The 16,695-nt window shown below is 52.6% G+C and overlaps 3 protein-coding genes across 3 annotated transcripts; 2 read left to right on the top strand and 1 right to left on the bottom strand.

The window, feature by feature from the left end:
* Nucleotides 1-528: 528 nt before the first annotated feature.
* Nucleotides 529-2,545, top strand: LTHEOB_9279 (Pyoverdine dityrosine biosynthesis; the record flags this gene model as incomplete). Its single annotated transcript, XM_035518849.1, has 3 exons — nt 529-892; nt 945-1,405; nt 1,457-2,545. The coding sequence occupies 3 exons, from the start codon at nt 529-531 to the stop codon at nt 2,543-2,545; spliced, it is 1,914 nt and encodes a 637-aa protein (XP_035368884.1).
* Nucleotides 2,546-4,751: 2,206 nt separating this feature from the next.
* On the top strand, nt 4,752-6,657 carry LTHEOB_9280 (Cytochrome p450; the record flags this gene model as incomplete). Its single annotated transcript, XM_035518851.1, has 3 exons — nt 4,752-5,133; nt 5,229-6,061; nt 6,124-6,657. The coding sequence occupies 3 exons, from the start codon at nt 4,752-4,754 to the stop codon at nt 6,655-6,657; spliced, it is 1,749 nt and encodes a 582-aa protein (XP_035368885.1).
* A 481-nt stretch (nt 6,658-7,138) lies between these two features.
* On the bottom strand, nt 7,139-8,809 carry LTHEOB_9281 (MFS transporter; the record flags this gene model as incomplete). Its single annotated transcript, XM_035518852.1, has 3 exons — nt 7,139-7,972; nt 8,029-8,485; nt 8,541-8,809. 3 exons carry the CDS (start codon nt 8,807-8,809, stop codon nt 7,139-7,141), a joined length of 1,560 nt encoding a protein of 519 aa, XP_035368886.1.
* Between the last annotated feature and the right edge of the window lie 7,886 nt (nt 8,810-16,695).

Consider the following 16,695-nt stretch of genomic DNA (forward strand, 5'->3'; position numbering starts at 1 on the left):
ACCTCTGTACAGCATTGCGGACGTAAACACTCGGTTAGCACGGCTGTTCCGAGACATGTTCCCCGAGACTAGAAGAGAAATCATATCTGATCCGTCCTCCAAGGAAAGCCGTCGCGGGACCAAGCCGCGGAAGACGCTCGAGCTGACACAGCCTTGCCTAATTTCTGATTAGAAGGCCCTTGGATCATTCGAGCTGCCGATTACGGGAACCTCACGCGGGATGGGTAGGCACACGCGTGAGCCACCCCAGTGCTTCAGACGGCGAGTGCCGATGAGACCGAGGTCGAATGTTGTTGGCAAGAGCTGTAGTAAGAGATTGCGTACGAGGAGGGATCATCATCGTTGAAGGAAGATATATATGGTGGTGTTGAAGTGCAGCTGCAGGTCGCAAGAGCTTTTAATGCGCTCGCTTCCACCATTGATCCCAACACTCCCCGCTTCTCCAAGACCCTCTTTTGCCCTAGGATACCCATAAAGCAGGGGCTGCCCCATCTCGCCTTCTCACAGCGGACATAATCGCACGCGAACATGTCTGTCCACACCGTAGCCGCTTCCAAGCGCTCGCCCGCCCAGATCGCCGACGATGTCCTCTCTGTCATCGAGTCGTACCGGCTAAAGGCCTCCCCATTTGACCCCAAGATCATTCCGCAGGCTCGGAATACTTTTCTCCCGTTGATCCAGAAGGCTGTTGAAAAACAGACGCCCATCTCGCTCACACTTCCCGCCTTTCCCTTCAAATCGCCCAACACCGAGGACAAGGTCCTGGGAACATTGCCGGACAAGGCAGAGGAAGTTGCGCTGAAGCATCTCCAAGGCTTCTGCGATAACATCAAAGATGCGTATGCGCCTGGCGCCGAGCTCACCATCGTCTCTGATGGAATTGTCTACAGCGGTCAGCAAATTTTACAGTTCTATTCTCGCTTTCAGTCACTGACGGATCTTAGATCTTCTCGACGTCCCAGACTCTACTGTGTGGGAGTATGGGGAGCTCCTTCGCCAGATGGCGATTGAGCTTGACTGCAACTCTATTCACTTCGCTCGTCTTTCCATGATGCCTGCTCTGAAGGACAAGCTCCCGGCGGAGCTCCTCCACTACACTGACACGGCCAGCTACGAAAAGGCCGCCCCCTTGGTCCGTGAGCTTCTTATGGAGACGTACGGTGAGAGGGGTTATGACGTCAACAAGCACATCGCCGCCGACGAGAGTGTCAAAGCCACATATATGGGCTACCTCAAGTATCTCTCTCGCGATCTCCGCAAGGCCGGAGAGGCTTCGGGAGAGCAGTCGGATTCTTCAGGCGTCTCCTCGTCGGGCGGATCGGACAGTGATGCGTCTACTGGAAGCCGCAAGGCCTTCAAGAGGAAGGTGTCCAGAGTGTCCAAGCAGATGATCGCCCGCGGAAAGGTAAGGAGCCCCCTCAACCTGGGATAATCCTATACTCACCCTTTTCTCCAGTGCTACGCAGCGTGCGTCAAGGAGGCCTTCCCCGACTCGGTGCGCCTCTCGATCCATGCAGCCAACTCGACGACCAAGATCCCCATTACCGTCATGCCCAACGTGCAGAACCGGCCCATCACGCCATGGCACTCGGTCATGACCTGCCGGCTGGACGGCTCCTTCATCCCGATGACGCGCCGTGAAGTCAAGGAGGCGAAGGACCTCGAGCCCGTGTACAAGGCCGACGGCCAGCTGTGGTGCTACCGCGAGAAGTCTGCCCTCTATGACCTCCCTAGCGCCGTGTCCATCGAGCACACGTACCCGATGGGCCTGCTGATCCGCTACGCGCCCAACACGCCCTTCGCCGCAGCCGACATGCACAAGGTGCGCAAGCTCTCGGAGCACAACTCGCCCGTCGTCCTCCGCGGGCTGGCGGGCACGACGGACCGCGAGGCCTTCCTCTCCAAGGGCCGCGAGATGGGCACCATCATGAAGTGGAAGTTCGGCGAGCTGCTCGAGGTCAAGGACGGCGGCGAGGAGGCGCAGGGGCTCAACAACGTGCTGTCGGCCGAGCCCATGCCGTTCCACTACGACGGCCTGTTCAAGGTCGTCAACGGCGTGTCAACGCCGCCACTGTTCCAGATGTTCGTCGCCGTGACGGCCAGCCCCAAGGGCCACGGCCACACGCTGTTCGCCACCAGCCCGCTGCTGTTCCAGCACCTGACCGGCGGCTACACCGCCGACGACCTGCGCAAGCACAAGTGGTGCGTCATCACCGACGCCTTCGACCACAGCCGCTTCGGCGACCTGCCGCTCGTCGTCGACCACCCCCAGACCCGCACCCCGTGCATCCGCTACCACGAGTTCTGGCCCCAGGAGCGTACTCGCTTCACGCCTACTCACGTGCACATTCAGGATGTTGATGAGGCTGAGGACGAGCGCATCCGCACTGCTATTGAGCGCGCACTGTTCGACCGCCGCGTTTGTCTGTATCAGGGCTGGGAGAAGGGCGACGTGCTCATCAACGACAACGTCCTCACCATGCACACGCGTGAGGGCTACACGTCGAGCTTCGGCCGGGAGCTTTGGCGGCTGCATATTGACTAAGGAGGCGGCGCAATGCAACTGTCTCTCGCTCTCTGAGTAAAGGTCTAATTTCTCACTTCTTGGCTGGATCAAAAAGGGAATACTGTATATAGGGTTACATGTATAATTTTGGCGTTCAAAAAAGGATCTCCTGTTTCGAATCAATTCGAGCCCGGGCTCAAGTCAAGGATTAATTGTGATGCAAACGCATGATGACGACGCCTGCGCGGTATGATTCCGTGGCCAGCGGACATGCTTCCGGAACGCACTTCGATCCTTCTCCACAAAAAAAAAGTGCCATGAAGCGAGAATCTCGGGTGGTCTTAACATCATGCGTTCCTGGCGTCTGTGGCGCTGCTGTTCGGCATTTGGACCCCGAGCCTTGACCACAATCGGTCCGATGCATCGGCCCTGTTGCCGATACGGAATAATAGAGGAGACTCGCCCTATCTGTGATCTACTCCCGACACTATTACTGTATTGTATAAGATCTTGTGCTCGTAATAGAGGCGGCTGAGTATCCCTGCAAAATACCTGCTTACCCATCTTTGTTCCGATCCGATGCCGAGAAGGACTGCAGTGGAGAAAGAAGGGATATAACCAACACGATGGGGATGCTCTCGGGTTAATCCAACATGGAAGTACTCCAATCTAAGCTTCCCACTGCGGTTCATGCGACACACAGACCTAATCAACCACCATCTTGGCATTATCAATCCAAGTTCTTCGATAGGCTTGGGACGCCGTGTTCGCCTAAATGATTATATATATCGCAGGGTATAATTGAGGGGACCTTTTCTTGTGCATACTACTGTATGACAACCGCAATTGCTGTATGGCAACGGCAACTGCTCCGTTCTATTTTTCTTTTTCTTTTCTTAAGAACTGTTGCGAAATGTGAGTCCCCATGTGCTCCTCTTGAGACCTCGACGTAGAACACCACTATGAAACTGTCGCATTCTTGCCTCTATTCTGGACTTGGGGCTCATCCATTAAGAATTTCTTTCATAAAACTCCTAAACTTTCGTTTAAGCTCAAGGACACTGCATTCTCCGAGGTCTTCAGGACGGCCGTCGTCGTTTTAAGCAGCGGAGCAAGCACAAGGTTATTTTGGCTGTAGGGCAGAAGAGTCTGGAGAAAGCCCCGGTTTTCCACCAAATCAGAGAGCGGCGATGACCCACCGTTGTAGGGCGTCGGACCCGCCTGATGGTCATAATCTGCTCAAAGGCGAAGGGTCGGGCATCTTATCTCCGAGCTCTGCCAACAACCCCGAGCTCCGCATTGAAACATGGCGGAATCCTCTCCGTCTTTTGGCCTCGTCCCGAAGATGATGGCATCCCGTCTCCACCGTTTGAAGTCGTACAAAACTTGGAGTAAATATAGTGTCTGGCCAATCATCGCGTCCGCTGTACGAGGGGTAGCCTTCCTAAAGTGTCCTGGGGCATGAACAGGATGAGCGAATCCAGCATGGCTAAGTACGAGCAGTCAATAGTGCCGCGAATTCGTGAAACCTTGGCTTCTTAGCTTTTTCTCAACTTTAATGAACTACGGTCGTAGTGTGTTGCTGTTGTTGCCTATTCGGGGTTAGTGTTATCTGCGAGGTCCTGTAGGAGACCATACAACCCTAGCGGTATTCCTTCATTTGAACCAACGCTACCTTTCTTTTAGGATGTTAGCTTGTTACGGACGAAACTTAGTCTGGCCTCGACCAAATCTGCCGAGGATTCTGTGATTTCGCCTGACGACTCTAACCCGAGAGGGGTCCCGAGCACGAGATGCACACCTTTCTGATCGTCAAGGTTTCCGAAATCCATGGACTGCAAAATAGTACGTCGCTCGGTCCCTGAGCTAAAGGAGAAGACAGTTGGCAATTCCACGGCGAGGCAGACGGGGGATTTTAACCCTTTTTCGCTCTTGGAATCCGAATACGACGAACGGATACGACACTTGACTCCTCGCCTCGCAATGTAACAGTACATAAGAAAAGCGGAGGGGCGGGCTGCTTCTCTGCCGAGCCTAGGGTCGCAATTGCACAAGGAACGAAAGGGGACCGCGGAATACCAAGTTGCCGGCTTGCCTCTCGTACTCTGCAAGAACTAGAAAGCCATCCGAATCGCGCCAGCCACTTCCGCAGCACGAATTATCCACCAGTGTTTCTTTCGATACGATCGCCAAAAGGGTCCCGTCGACGACGATCGCAGGGGTTTCCCCACAGCAGCAGCCAGCCATGCTCGCAGCCCTCATCGCGAGCGTCATCCCGCTCTACCTGGCCTGGTCCGCGCTGTCGCTCTACAACAATGTCCGCCTCGCGAAAGCGTCGGGCTTGCGGGTGCACGTCAGCCCGATCAGCACGCGCAACCCACTGTGGATGCTGTTCCAGCCCGCGCTCGTTGCCATCCTGGAGCGGCTGGGCGTCGACACGGACGAGTGGCTCAAGCTGACCAAGCGCAGCTGGAACTTCCACGACCGCTACCGCATGCACCAGCGCTACGGCAAGGTCTTCGCCCACGCCACGCCGTCTGATATCGAGGTGTTCGTGGCCGATGCGGCGGCGAGCGACGAGCTGCTGGCGCGGAAGAGGGATTTCCTCAAGCCCATGCACATGGTCCGTACGTTTGCTCTCTCTCTCTTCCCCATGCCCAATTAGGAAAGAGGAAAAGAGACTACCTTTTCGTACCGTGTCAGTTAACCCGCCATTCGTTAGAAATAATCGACGTTTACGGCCCTAGCGTCGCGTCGACGGACGGCGCGGATTGGTCGCGCCACCGCCGCATCACGGCCACGCCCTTCAACGAGCGCAACAATCGCATCGTCTGGGGAGAGTCCCTCCGGCAGACGGCGCAGCTGCTGGCCTACTTTGAGCGCGGCGTCGGCACCGACGATGGATCCACTGGCATGCTGGCTGAGGACTCGATGACGCTGACGCTGAACATCCTGACTGCCGCCGGATTGGGCTTCTCGTGTGACTTCCGCGGAGCCGAGAAGAAGGTAAAGAAGGATGTATCAGAAGATGAGGAAAAAGCTGAACGAGATGCCGTCTCACCTGGCTACCGCGACTGCCTGGCGGCGGTGCTCGAGGACTTTCTTCCCATGGGACTACTTCCAAAAATGGTCTGGTCCCTCCCTCAGTGGCTGATGCCGAAGGTGCTGCAAGAGTACGATCTGCACAAGCAGACGCTGAAGCGCTTCATGGTCGAGATGGTCGAGAAGACGCGGTACGAGGGCTCCGAGCATGCGAACTTGCTCAGCGTCCTGGTGCAGAAGAACGAAGAGGCCCGCCAACAAAAAGAGGCTTTATCCGGTAGCACCAAGGGCCTTTCGGACGACGAGCTGTACGGCAACGTCTTCATCTACAGCTTCGCCGGCCACGAGACGACCGCCCACGCCGTCTGCTACGCCATGTACCTGCTGGCCGCGTACCCGGAGGTGCAGGACTGGGTTGCTGAGGAGGCGCAATCCGTGCTCGGCACCGCTGAGCTTGAGCATCTGTCTTACGATGAGATATTCCCCCGGCTGAAGCGCGCCCTCGGCGTCATGGTAAGCAATATCACTTGCCCATACCTCCTCACATTCCGTACAACTGACCAAATCCACTCCAGTACGAAACCCTCCGCCTCTACCCCCCGGTCCTCTCCATCCCCAAAACCACCGGCCCCACCCCACAGCTCCTCACCGTCCCTTCTGCCAACAACCTCACCGCCACCATCCCCGCCCACGCCTGCGTCTTCCCCAACGTCGTCGCCCTGCAATCCGACCCGGACTACTGGGGCCCCGATTCGCTCCTGTGGAATCCTGCGCGCTGGATCGAGAAGAAGCGCAATAGCGACCACGAGCAGCAAGGAGAAGAGGAAGACGAGGAGTCAGTCAAGCCACCCCCCGTCAAGGGCAGCTTCATCCCCTGGGCCGACGGCCCGCGCGTGTGCCCGGGCAAGAAGTTCTCGCAGGTCGAGTTCGTGGCCGTCGTCGCCGCCGTGCTGCGCGCGCACCGCGTCGAGGTGGTGCCGCAGCCGGGGGGAGAGAGTTGCGAGGAGGCGAGGAAGCGGATTCTCGAGGTGGTGGAGGATACGTCGTACGGGGCGACGCTGTTTATGAGGAATCCGGAGAAGGTTAGGGTGAGGATTGTGAGGAGGTGAGGGTGAGAATAGCGAGGAAGTTTAAGTAGTATATGTTTGAGTTTTACGGTGGATATCTGTTAAAGGAGTTGAGAATGGGTTAATTTTGTAGAGGATATCAGCAAATGAAGGATTTGACAAGCCTCAGTGAAAGTTCATTCGTACTTGGGATACCCCAGAAAAAATTCAGGGGTATCTTTTTAAGTGTCGGCTTTACTAACTATCCCATACTGGTTAACGCAGGCCTCTTTGAGGGCAAAAGAGTAGTGGAATGAACCTAATTCCTGAGGTTCAATGTGTCATGGTCAGAGAGTATACCGGTCTGTGACAGTCTTCACCGAAATTGTAAAATGGTACTGCTGAGGACACAAGTGTTGGATCGTGTAAAATCTTGCTATTCAAACATTAATGATGTCGACTCTACTTTTGTATGATAACGGCAAGGAAAAAAAGGAATACGCTGGTATCATGCTTCTCAAGGATACTCGGCCAAAAAAAAAAATCAAAACTCCCTCCTCGACCTCGGACTATTCCTGATCCGCTCTCCATAAAAGTAAAACAACCACATAGCCGGCGCCAACAGCAACGCCAGGAAACCCAACAGGGTATTCCCCCACCCCAGCCCCAGCGCATCGTACATATCCAACCCACACAGCGGCAGCAGCGCGCCGAGCAAGCTCCTCAGCACGGCATTCGCCGCATTTACGCTGGCCGCGTGCTGCGTAAACGCGTCAACGAGGTACGTCTGCACGCAAATCAGCGCGCAAATCATGCCGAACCCCGTGATTCCCGTCCCGATCATCGGCGCTATCCAATGCACGCGCTTGTCGGCGGTCCAGCCGTACAGGAAGAGGCCAGCCGGCAGCGCCAGCCCCGCGGGGACAGTCAGGAACAGCGGCAGGCGGTCCTCCGGGCGAATGCGGCCGCCGGCGGCCAGCTTGCGCTGCAGGACGCGGTCCGTCATGCTGCCGACGGCGAAGAGGCCGAGCAGCGAGCCGACGCCCGACCCGATGTAGGTGAGGCCGGCGGCGGACGTGTTGAAGCCGTACTGGTCTTCGAAGACGAAGGTGAAGGTCGTGAAGAGGATGTAGAGGATGCCGTAGGCGATGGCGATGTACAGGCACATGAGCGTGACGATGGGCGAGAAGAGGAGGAGCTTGAGGGGCCGGGCGAGCGCGTGCTTGAAGATTTGGGTGGTTGTTTCGTCCGTGGCGAACTTGGAGCGGTACGCGGGGTTGCCTGTCTCGGCGCGTAGGCGCGCGGCTTTGCGCTCGAGGAGGACGGGGTGGTAGGTTTCCGTGAGCGTGAACCAGGCGACGATGGTGATGAGGCCGGACTTGGGGAGGAAGGTCAGCGGTTTGGAAGTGAAGGGGGTGAGAGAGCGTGGCTTACTGCGATGGTGATGACCCAGAATACCCAGCGCCAGCCCTCCGCTTCAGTGAGGTATCCGCCGGCGATGGGACCAATGATGGGACCGAGCAGTGGGCCCATGGACCAGATGGCCATGGCACCTCCTCTCTGCTCTGGTGGCAACATGTCGGAGATGGTGCCGCTGCCGCACGTAACCACTGATACTCCAGCCAGCCCCGCGAAGAAACGGAAGACGATGAGCATGCCCATGTTCTGCGAGACGGCGCAGCAGACGGTGAAGATGGTGAAGAAGACGTTGCACACGTGGTAGACGGGGTTGCGGCCGTAGATTTCGCTCAGCGGTGCCAGGAACAACGGGCCCAGTGCGAATCCGAGAACGTAGACTGATACAACGAACGTGGCGAGCATCTGCGAGCCCGTCTCGAAATCGCGCATGACCAGCGGCACTCCGGGCGCAAACATGGAGGATGCTAGCGGGCTGCAGCATGTTAGCACAAGTCGAAAATATGACGGGGGTTCCCTACGTCATGAACGTTATGAACGAGAGGACGCCGATCGTGGTCCATTTGCGTTTGGCTGGCCATTTCGTGGGGTTGATAGCGTCGTCTGTAGGCTCCCAGTCGACGATGAAGGGGTCGGCGGGCTCTTCAGCCGACGTTTCTTTCTCGTTCACGCTACCATTCTCCTGAGCGTGGTGCATTGAGGCTGAACTGTTGGTTCGAGTCTGCTCGTCGGTCCCGGCTTCCAGGTCCCTGGGCGATTTGAGAGACTGGGGTGTCTCAGGCGGAGTGGGAGAGGCCATTTGTGTCAGATCGTTCCTTGAAGCTGTGTGACGGCGATCGTTGCAAACTGCAGCGAGCGTGCCTGGGGATGCTGAGACGCAAGTGACGGGTTAGGGGGTTAACGTTAATGGATCTAGCTACAGGTAGCCACGCAGCCTTTTAAACATAGATCGATTATCAGCTGTCATCACCAAACAAAGTCTTCGCCCGACCATGTTGCACAATTCGGATGGGGTTGAGACCGAGCTCCTACCAAACGATTCGTATTCGCACAGGGGCTTTTCGGATTGCCCGTTGTGCTTTCGGATTCGGTCTCATTCCTCGGATTGTGCTAGCCATATGGATCGAGCTCGGCACGCACCGTAGCCGTCCTTGCAGCCGTTGTACTTGGCAGTGAGAGCTGCGAATCTTCAGAATACGGAGCTTAAATTACTTTTCCAGTCCACAAACGCGAAGATTTAGCTTTCCGAAAGATCTTGTAGGAAGCATGAAGTCCCAGTCTAAGCTTTATGGAAGCCACCTCATTCGCTCGTTCTTATAGATTCGCTGCGCCTATTCCGAGAAGTTGCATTCTTTCTGCTCTTGCATGCTTTCTTATGTTGTGTTGATGAAAGTGAAGATCAGGTTAACAGTACCGTCCAACGTTGCAGCGTTTCTTCAGCCACCCCTCAAAATTTTTTTTTCACATTTTGCTACAGTTCTTGCTCAGAAGAAGCGCATGCATTTTCAGGTGTTCTCAAAACTTCCCCAGGGAAATGGTATGTTGCCGAAACATTAACAGCAAAATTGTGCATGCGGAAGCAGTTTTGATTGGTTGATCTTAATCAGCCGTGCATTTCATTCGGGAGGAGAACATTTCAAGATTTGCAGCCCGCTTTAGCCTCATCCAACTTACCCCGCATTGAAGGCAGCCTAGTGTCGGCGTCGTCCTTAGATATCCTAGTAACGGATATAACTAGATGAAAAATAGTCCAGGGCCAATGGTAGGGCATGAAACCTTATCTTGGCGTCCGGGGTCCGCGAAGAAAATAGAATAGCTTGCATGTGTAGTGCCGCGAGGCTGACGTGTACGACTCTGCTGCCTAATTACTGAACTTCTATCAAAATCAGAACAAAAGGTTGCCAGGGTTGCAGACAACGAATCATCCTTTCCGACATCGTCATTACGCAGCTCGCGACTACGGGAGAGATTAATTGCATCGACAAACTTCATCAGCAGACATGGACAGCAAAAGTAAACGGGCCAGAGAAAAGGTAAAGGCTATCACTTCATATGTAGACCTGTGCTGCGTTGCAACGACTGTTGCTAATATGTGGCGTGACTTGACAGGAGAAAAAATGGCTTCGGAAAGTGAAAAATGGCGATGAGATGAATCTCTTCGAAAAGAACCATGGCATCAATGGATCCTTTCCGTCCGGCAAAACATACCTGACAGAGCTGGTCAGACGTGCACCGGGGAGTCAAGTCAAACTCATTTTCGAAAAGGAAGGTGTTAATCTGAACCTTGAAGATAGCAAGGGACGGACTCCTTTATCGTGTGCTGCCAAGCGCGGAACCGCGGACATTGTCGAGTTTCTGCTCAAGAAGGAAGAAATCGAGATTAATCATCAAACTCACCGTGGACGAACACCCCTATCTTTGGCTGCCGAACACGGGAATGAGACTATCCTTCAACTTCTACTCAACGAGGAAGGAATCAAGCCAGACCTTGCAGACGAAGATGGCCGAACACCGTTGTTATGGGCTTCGGCCCAGTATCCAGGAAAGCGAGGCAACTGGTGGAAAGAGTATAGTGATACTGAGGCGATCGTAAAATTACTGCTACAGAGAAAGGATGTGAATCCAAACGCAACTGACGAATGGGGGTGGACGCCGTTGACTTGGGCAGCAAAGACTGGACGAGAGTGGCTAGCAGGTTTGCTTTTGCAACCTGAAGTACATGTCGATCCGAACTGCAAAGACAGGGATGGCAAGACACCACTGTGGTGGGCGGCAACAGAGGGGCACGAGAAAATAGTGAGGTCACTATTGAACAGTGTGATTGAGATCGATCTCAACTCTGTGGACGATTCGGGAAAGACGCCACTGATCTCTGCCATTTCCGGTAAGAAAGTGGAAATAGTGAGGGAGCTTCTCCTGGACGAAAGAGTTGATCCCTTGTGCACGGGAAGGGGGCACACACCATTGTGGCTGGCATTAGAGCAGGCATGCAAGAGTCCGCCTGATAAGAAGTCAGTAGAGATTTTCAAACTCCTGATTGATCTGGGAAAAGAGGTGGATCCGGACACATTAGGCAATGACAGCCGAACACCGTTATCTCGAGCCTCAGAAACCGGGAATGAAGCCCTAGTACAGTATCTTCTCTCGAAGGAAGGCGTCAACGAAAACCTGAAGGATGCTTCCGGGCGATCTCCGCTGTCTTGGGCCACCGAGGGAGGACATAAGGAAGTGGTTTTCTTCCTCCTGGAAAAATTGCGAGAAAAGGCCTATAATGGAATAGACCTGCATGACAACAATGGTTTCACGGCCCTGATATGGGCAGCACAGAAAGGCCATGAGGATACAGTCAAGATCCTACTTGAAACTAATGCCGTCAATCCAAATGCTCAAGACAAACAAGGTCGGACGGCCTTGATGTGGGCAGCGGGAAATCACCACGAGAGTGTAGTGAAAATCCTTCTCGCGGAAACACATATCGATCCAAATTTGCAAGACAAGGACGGCCATACACCGCTTTCATGGACCATACAGAAAGTTCCTCCGACCTCATGGTACACATCCGAGGAACATTTTCAACACATTGACTCGATAGTGGAGCTTCTTCTTCAGAACGGCGCTCATCCGGATCTCGTGGACAATGAAAACCGGACACCGCTTTCGTGGGCTGTCGAATTTCGAGAAATGGAGTACACCAACATGTGGAACATCTTTCTCGCCCAAACACCACAAAACCGTACATCATTGTCATGGGCTGCGGAAATTGGAGATTTTATCACTGCGAGTGATCTTATAAGAGTTCGCTCGAAGCCAGGCAAAAAGAGGCATATACCCGATCTATATTATCGAGATGGAGATGGCCGAACTCCACTGTGGCGAGCAGCAAAGAATCGTCACGAACGGCTGGTGAAATTATTCACTCCCATGGATGATACTACTTTGCTCACGCTCATAGAAGAAGATGATCGCGAGTCGGCGGAGCTACTTCTCAGGGATGAGAGTTGTGCTGTCAATACGAAAGATGGCTTGGGCCGAAGTCCGTTACACATTGCGCTCCTGCGTGAGAACCTTGAAATCGCAGAAGACCTCATCCGATCAAGAGCGGATGTCAATGCACGGGACCAGGACGGCACAACACCGCTACGCTTGTCAATTGATCGCAGACTGGGCCAGGAGATAATTACACTACTCCTTGAGAAAGGTGCAGATACTGGAAAGATAAAGGCGTGTAAGTGGTATAAAGCGTGTGGAAGAGATACTCCAGACGTCCTTAATCTCTTGGAGGCCGGAGAAGAGGAGACAACTTTACGATTCATCTCTCCAGGACAGCTGGCAACCATATTGAATGACATTCAAGTCAATAAGACAGAACAGCGAGAGATTCTGTAAGTTACTGCTATTTGGCTTCAGGAGACTGACTGACCTCTGAAGGGTATTCACGGATAGCTCGTCATGGGAAGACTGTTTGATCCCCGGAATACAGGAACCAATTGAGAACGAGCCACTGGTGGTTCGTGAAACACCAAAGACACATGAGCCCTGGAAAACCTTCTCTTTAATTGCCTCTGTACCCCCGGGGGTCAACAGTGAACCATTCGCCAGCGGAAATTGGTGCAAGCATGCTATCACGTGGACAATGACATATCAAAGTGGCGAAAAGACCAACTCAATGTGGAAATCCGTAAAATATTTCAGCACCTTGCCAAACGGGTGGATTCCAGAAAATCATGTGGTTTTCTTCACCCAGTTCATGTCCAGCTTGGGTGAAAAATGGCTTCACGTCTGCAACCAAGCCGACGATCATCTCTCTCAACGCGTAAGCTACAAGAAATATTCTGTTCAAGGGAGCGTCATGCTGACTTTAATGTATGCGTAATTCAGCGCCACAACCAACTCATCCAGAAAGGAGAAAATCCCGACACCATCTCCTACTTGGCCGATGATGCATGCACATGGATAGACTTTCGCGCTGCGTTACGAAACCAAGTTCGCGTTGCTAAAGACTTTGCCGAAGAACACCATCCGCAATATATCAATGACCAGGAGCTTCAGTGTATGCAAGATGCAATCGGAAAGTTATCTGATGACGTAGAGAGCCGGTTAAATGCCTTGGATCAAACAGTGAGGGATCTCCTGCAATTTGTCAGTATAGCTGCTACTCATAATTTTGGGGAAAGGTTTGGTCGAGACTGACATCGGACAGGAATTCGCATGGGTCTCTGTTATGGAAGCCCACAAGTCAACAAGTCTGTCAGTGAGCTTGAAACGCCTCAGCTGGATTACAGTAAGCACACACTCCCTTGCCTGGTAGAGTTCCAAATGTTGACATCTCTAGTTCATCTTCCTGCCACCAATGTTTGCTGCAGTAGGTTGATCCACCTCCTACCCGAACCCAACAGCTAATTGAGTCAGACCCTTTTTGGCATGAATGTGGACGTGCTAGCGAACAATCCTGATTGGCGCTGGTACCCCCTCTTCGGAGGATCATTCTTGCTCCTTACATTGGCGATATGGCTTTTTTTCTTCAGCTCAGTAAGCTCTTTTGCCTCAGCATTTAATGTGCTTTTGTCTAGTGGATAAGCTAACGCTTGAGCAAGATTAATTTCAGAGCCAGGGAGAACATGACCCAAATATGGAACAAACTTCAACCCTCAGTAAGACCGGACTGGGCGGTTCAGTGGGCCAGAAATCCCGGTGAGCTGCCAAGATGATATTTGGAGGAAACCACGATGGGATGTTGGGACTAATGGAACCACCAAAAAAATACTGCTTTAGATTTAGTAAAGTAAGCGTCAGGGTTGGTCGGAACCCGTGGTTCTTCAATGCAAAAGGCTATTCATTGTAAACTTGATGATTCTATGCATCTCGAAGGTCGTAATTACAAAGGAGTGAAAAAACGGTACTGCAGGTACTGAAATTTGATGTCTTTGAGCATGAGAATCAACGATCTAATATTCAGAAGAAAAGCGTTGTGATATGAACTACAATGGTATCTGTGGTGTTTATCGGTTACAGGGTCTTCCCCAACGTTAGTGCAACCACGGGCCGACCCACCTCAACTTTTCCATAGTGCACAACAACCAAGAGAATATGGACAACTTTGTCCGTTTACCAATCATTCAGAATAGAATTTACAGTCGATTAGATGTAGGAGCGGACAAATCTTTGCGAATGCGAAAGTATTTCAATGTTGCGTTGCACTTGACAGCGGGAGGACACGGATTTGTATATGATCATACAACATCACAGTCTACTATGATTTTCTTTGATTGAATTTAGATTTCCAGGTCCTGCAGACGTTCTATCTCAATGTTCCTTTGAGAGTGTAAAGGCACGCTAATTGTTTCGACCGGTTTGTTGAGAGAAGGGATGTAGACAAAGTATCCGGTCCTCGGATCTACGGCAGATCTTTTGTTGGCAAAGAGAATTTCCAAGAATACATTGGAGTAAGTTAAGTAGTGTTGAGTTCTATTTTCAAGTCAAGCCCAGGAGAGAAGCTTGCGGGACATCAAGGGTTAGAGCTAGTGCCAACTGTATGAAAGTCATTGCTGTTACATCTTGGGACGCCGTCAAAGAAATCCATATGGTAGTCTCTGTAGAACCAATCACTGTTCATTCAAAACTTGCTCGTGGGTGGTTCTTGGTCAAGGGGCTGTCTCCCTTTTCTGTGCACTGTACGGACTCGATCCTCGATGCTCCGGCAAGTTTCCACACTTTACTCAACAACTATCCACACTATGGTTCATTTCATAAATTCTCTTCGTGTCATGTATCCTCCTTGCTCATCGCTTTTCTCACAACATTCAGAGTGAGCCGCCAAGATGAGGTCTCGTTCCGTATTGCTCGCGTTGCTCAGCCACTGTGCCGTTGTTGTTCTTTCTGCTCCAGTCCCGCAATGGAACGGACCTGGTGGTGGCACAAACGATGTGGATCCTTGGAACAACTCCTTTGACCCTTCAGGAGGGTAAGCAACAAGAAGCTCTACAAATTCAAGTATTTGAACTCATTCAGGGATAGATGCCCTCCGGACTGGCAGATGGATCCGTATCCAGAGGATTATTGCCAGCAGAGCTGCCCCGAACCTTGTGCCCAGCCGGCCATGTTCCAACCGGCCATGCCCCAACCGGCCATGTCCCGGCCAGCCACATGCCGACCAGCCACGTCCCGACCAGCCATGTGCCGACCGGCCACGTCCCGACCTACGGTCATGTCCGCTCATCCACCGATATCGCGCCCCACCACCCACGTAATGACCGTTACATCAAGCTCTTTGAGGACAGTTACTAAAACGGTACCGGCGGCTGCTTCCACTATAACCACAACGAAGAGTTCGTTGGGCACATCTACGGCAACGGTTACTAAAGTTCGAACTGCCGATGCTTCTACGATGACCGTCACGAAGACGAACAAGGTGGTCGGATTCAAGACCACACGTACGCTTAACAAGATGTCCACAAAGACCACTACCACTAACATTATGGTGACTACCACCTTCACTGCCACCTCAAAGAGGAGAGGCAAGGCCACTACTACCCTTGATGCCGTCATTGTGACCACTACCTCCTTCACCGCACCAAAGGCGACAACGATCACGACAACAATGGCCCCAACAGAATAGATGGATAGCACACCTACCTCTTTCATCTCACCGACTGGTGATGTAGACAGCTCTGAGCCTACACCGACTGATGATGTAGACGACTCTGGCCCTACACCGACTGATGATACAGACGACTCTGGCCCACCGACTGATGATACAGACGACTCTGACCCACCGACTGATGATACAGATGACTCTGACCCTACACCGACTGATGGTACAGACAACTGACCCGACACCACCACCAGCCGCTGTCCGCATTCTTGCTTAAAGCGTAATTCGAGATAACGGCAACTGATGACATGCGCAAGGCTCTCGAACCATCTCCTTGGTTTCAGCCCAACATATCACGCTCTTCCAAGCCCAGAAACTGTTGATTAGTCACATTTGTATGCTTGCGATTCTGTCTCCTGTGTGGGCGCTTGGGATATTGGAACAAAGAAAATGTGGATGAGCAAGCTGAAAATGACGTTGAATTTTTTCTTGAATTGGAACAGCAATGTCAACTTTTTTTTGTATTCATTTGCTCGGCTAAACAGTTCCAAATTGAAATTGAGAACATATTACTCCATTTGTGTCATGTGATTGAGGTATCGGTGACAGGGTTCAGTGGGAAGAGGGACGAATTCCAGCTACCGAGTTCTCATCAACAAGAGAGACTAAATCGTGTGTCGGTAAGCATCGAGACACGGAAAAGCATGGCGGCTGGATGCTCAATAGTTCAGAGCCAAGAAAGTACGATTCGAATCATTAACAGCATCTTGCAAGGCCAAGCACAAGGTAGAGTCATGTTGCAACTGAATGAATCCTACGCCCAGACGGAATTGCCGTATTGTGACCGGCGATAAGTGCTCACCGCGTCGAACCATGTGTACTCATATATGGGTTCTTCTATTACAAGTTCTTGGCTGCCTTGATCCTATTGGTGTAGTTATTGCTGATCCTCGTAGCGCCGGAAGAATTACCTATGCTGCGCCCGACAGCCCGTCTGCTCATGGGTGGGATGCACAGCCTCGCACCACTCGCTGGTAATTAATTCCTCACCGTTGGATGATCTGTCCCGGGATTCTTCTTTGAATGTAGTTGTA

The sequence above is a fragment of the Lasiodiplodia theobromae genome (assembly GCF_012971845.1).
Source record: "Lasiodiplodia theobromae strain AM2As chromosome Unknown scaffold_31, whole genome shotgun sequence".
NCBI lineage: Eukaryota > Fungi > Ascomycota > Dothideomycetes > Botryosphaeriales > Botryosphaeriaceae > Lasiodiplodia > Lasiodiplodia theobromae.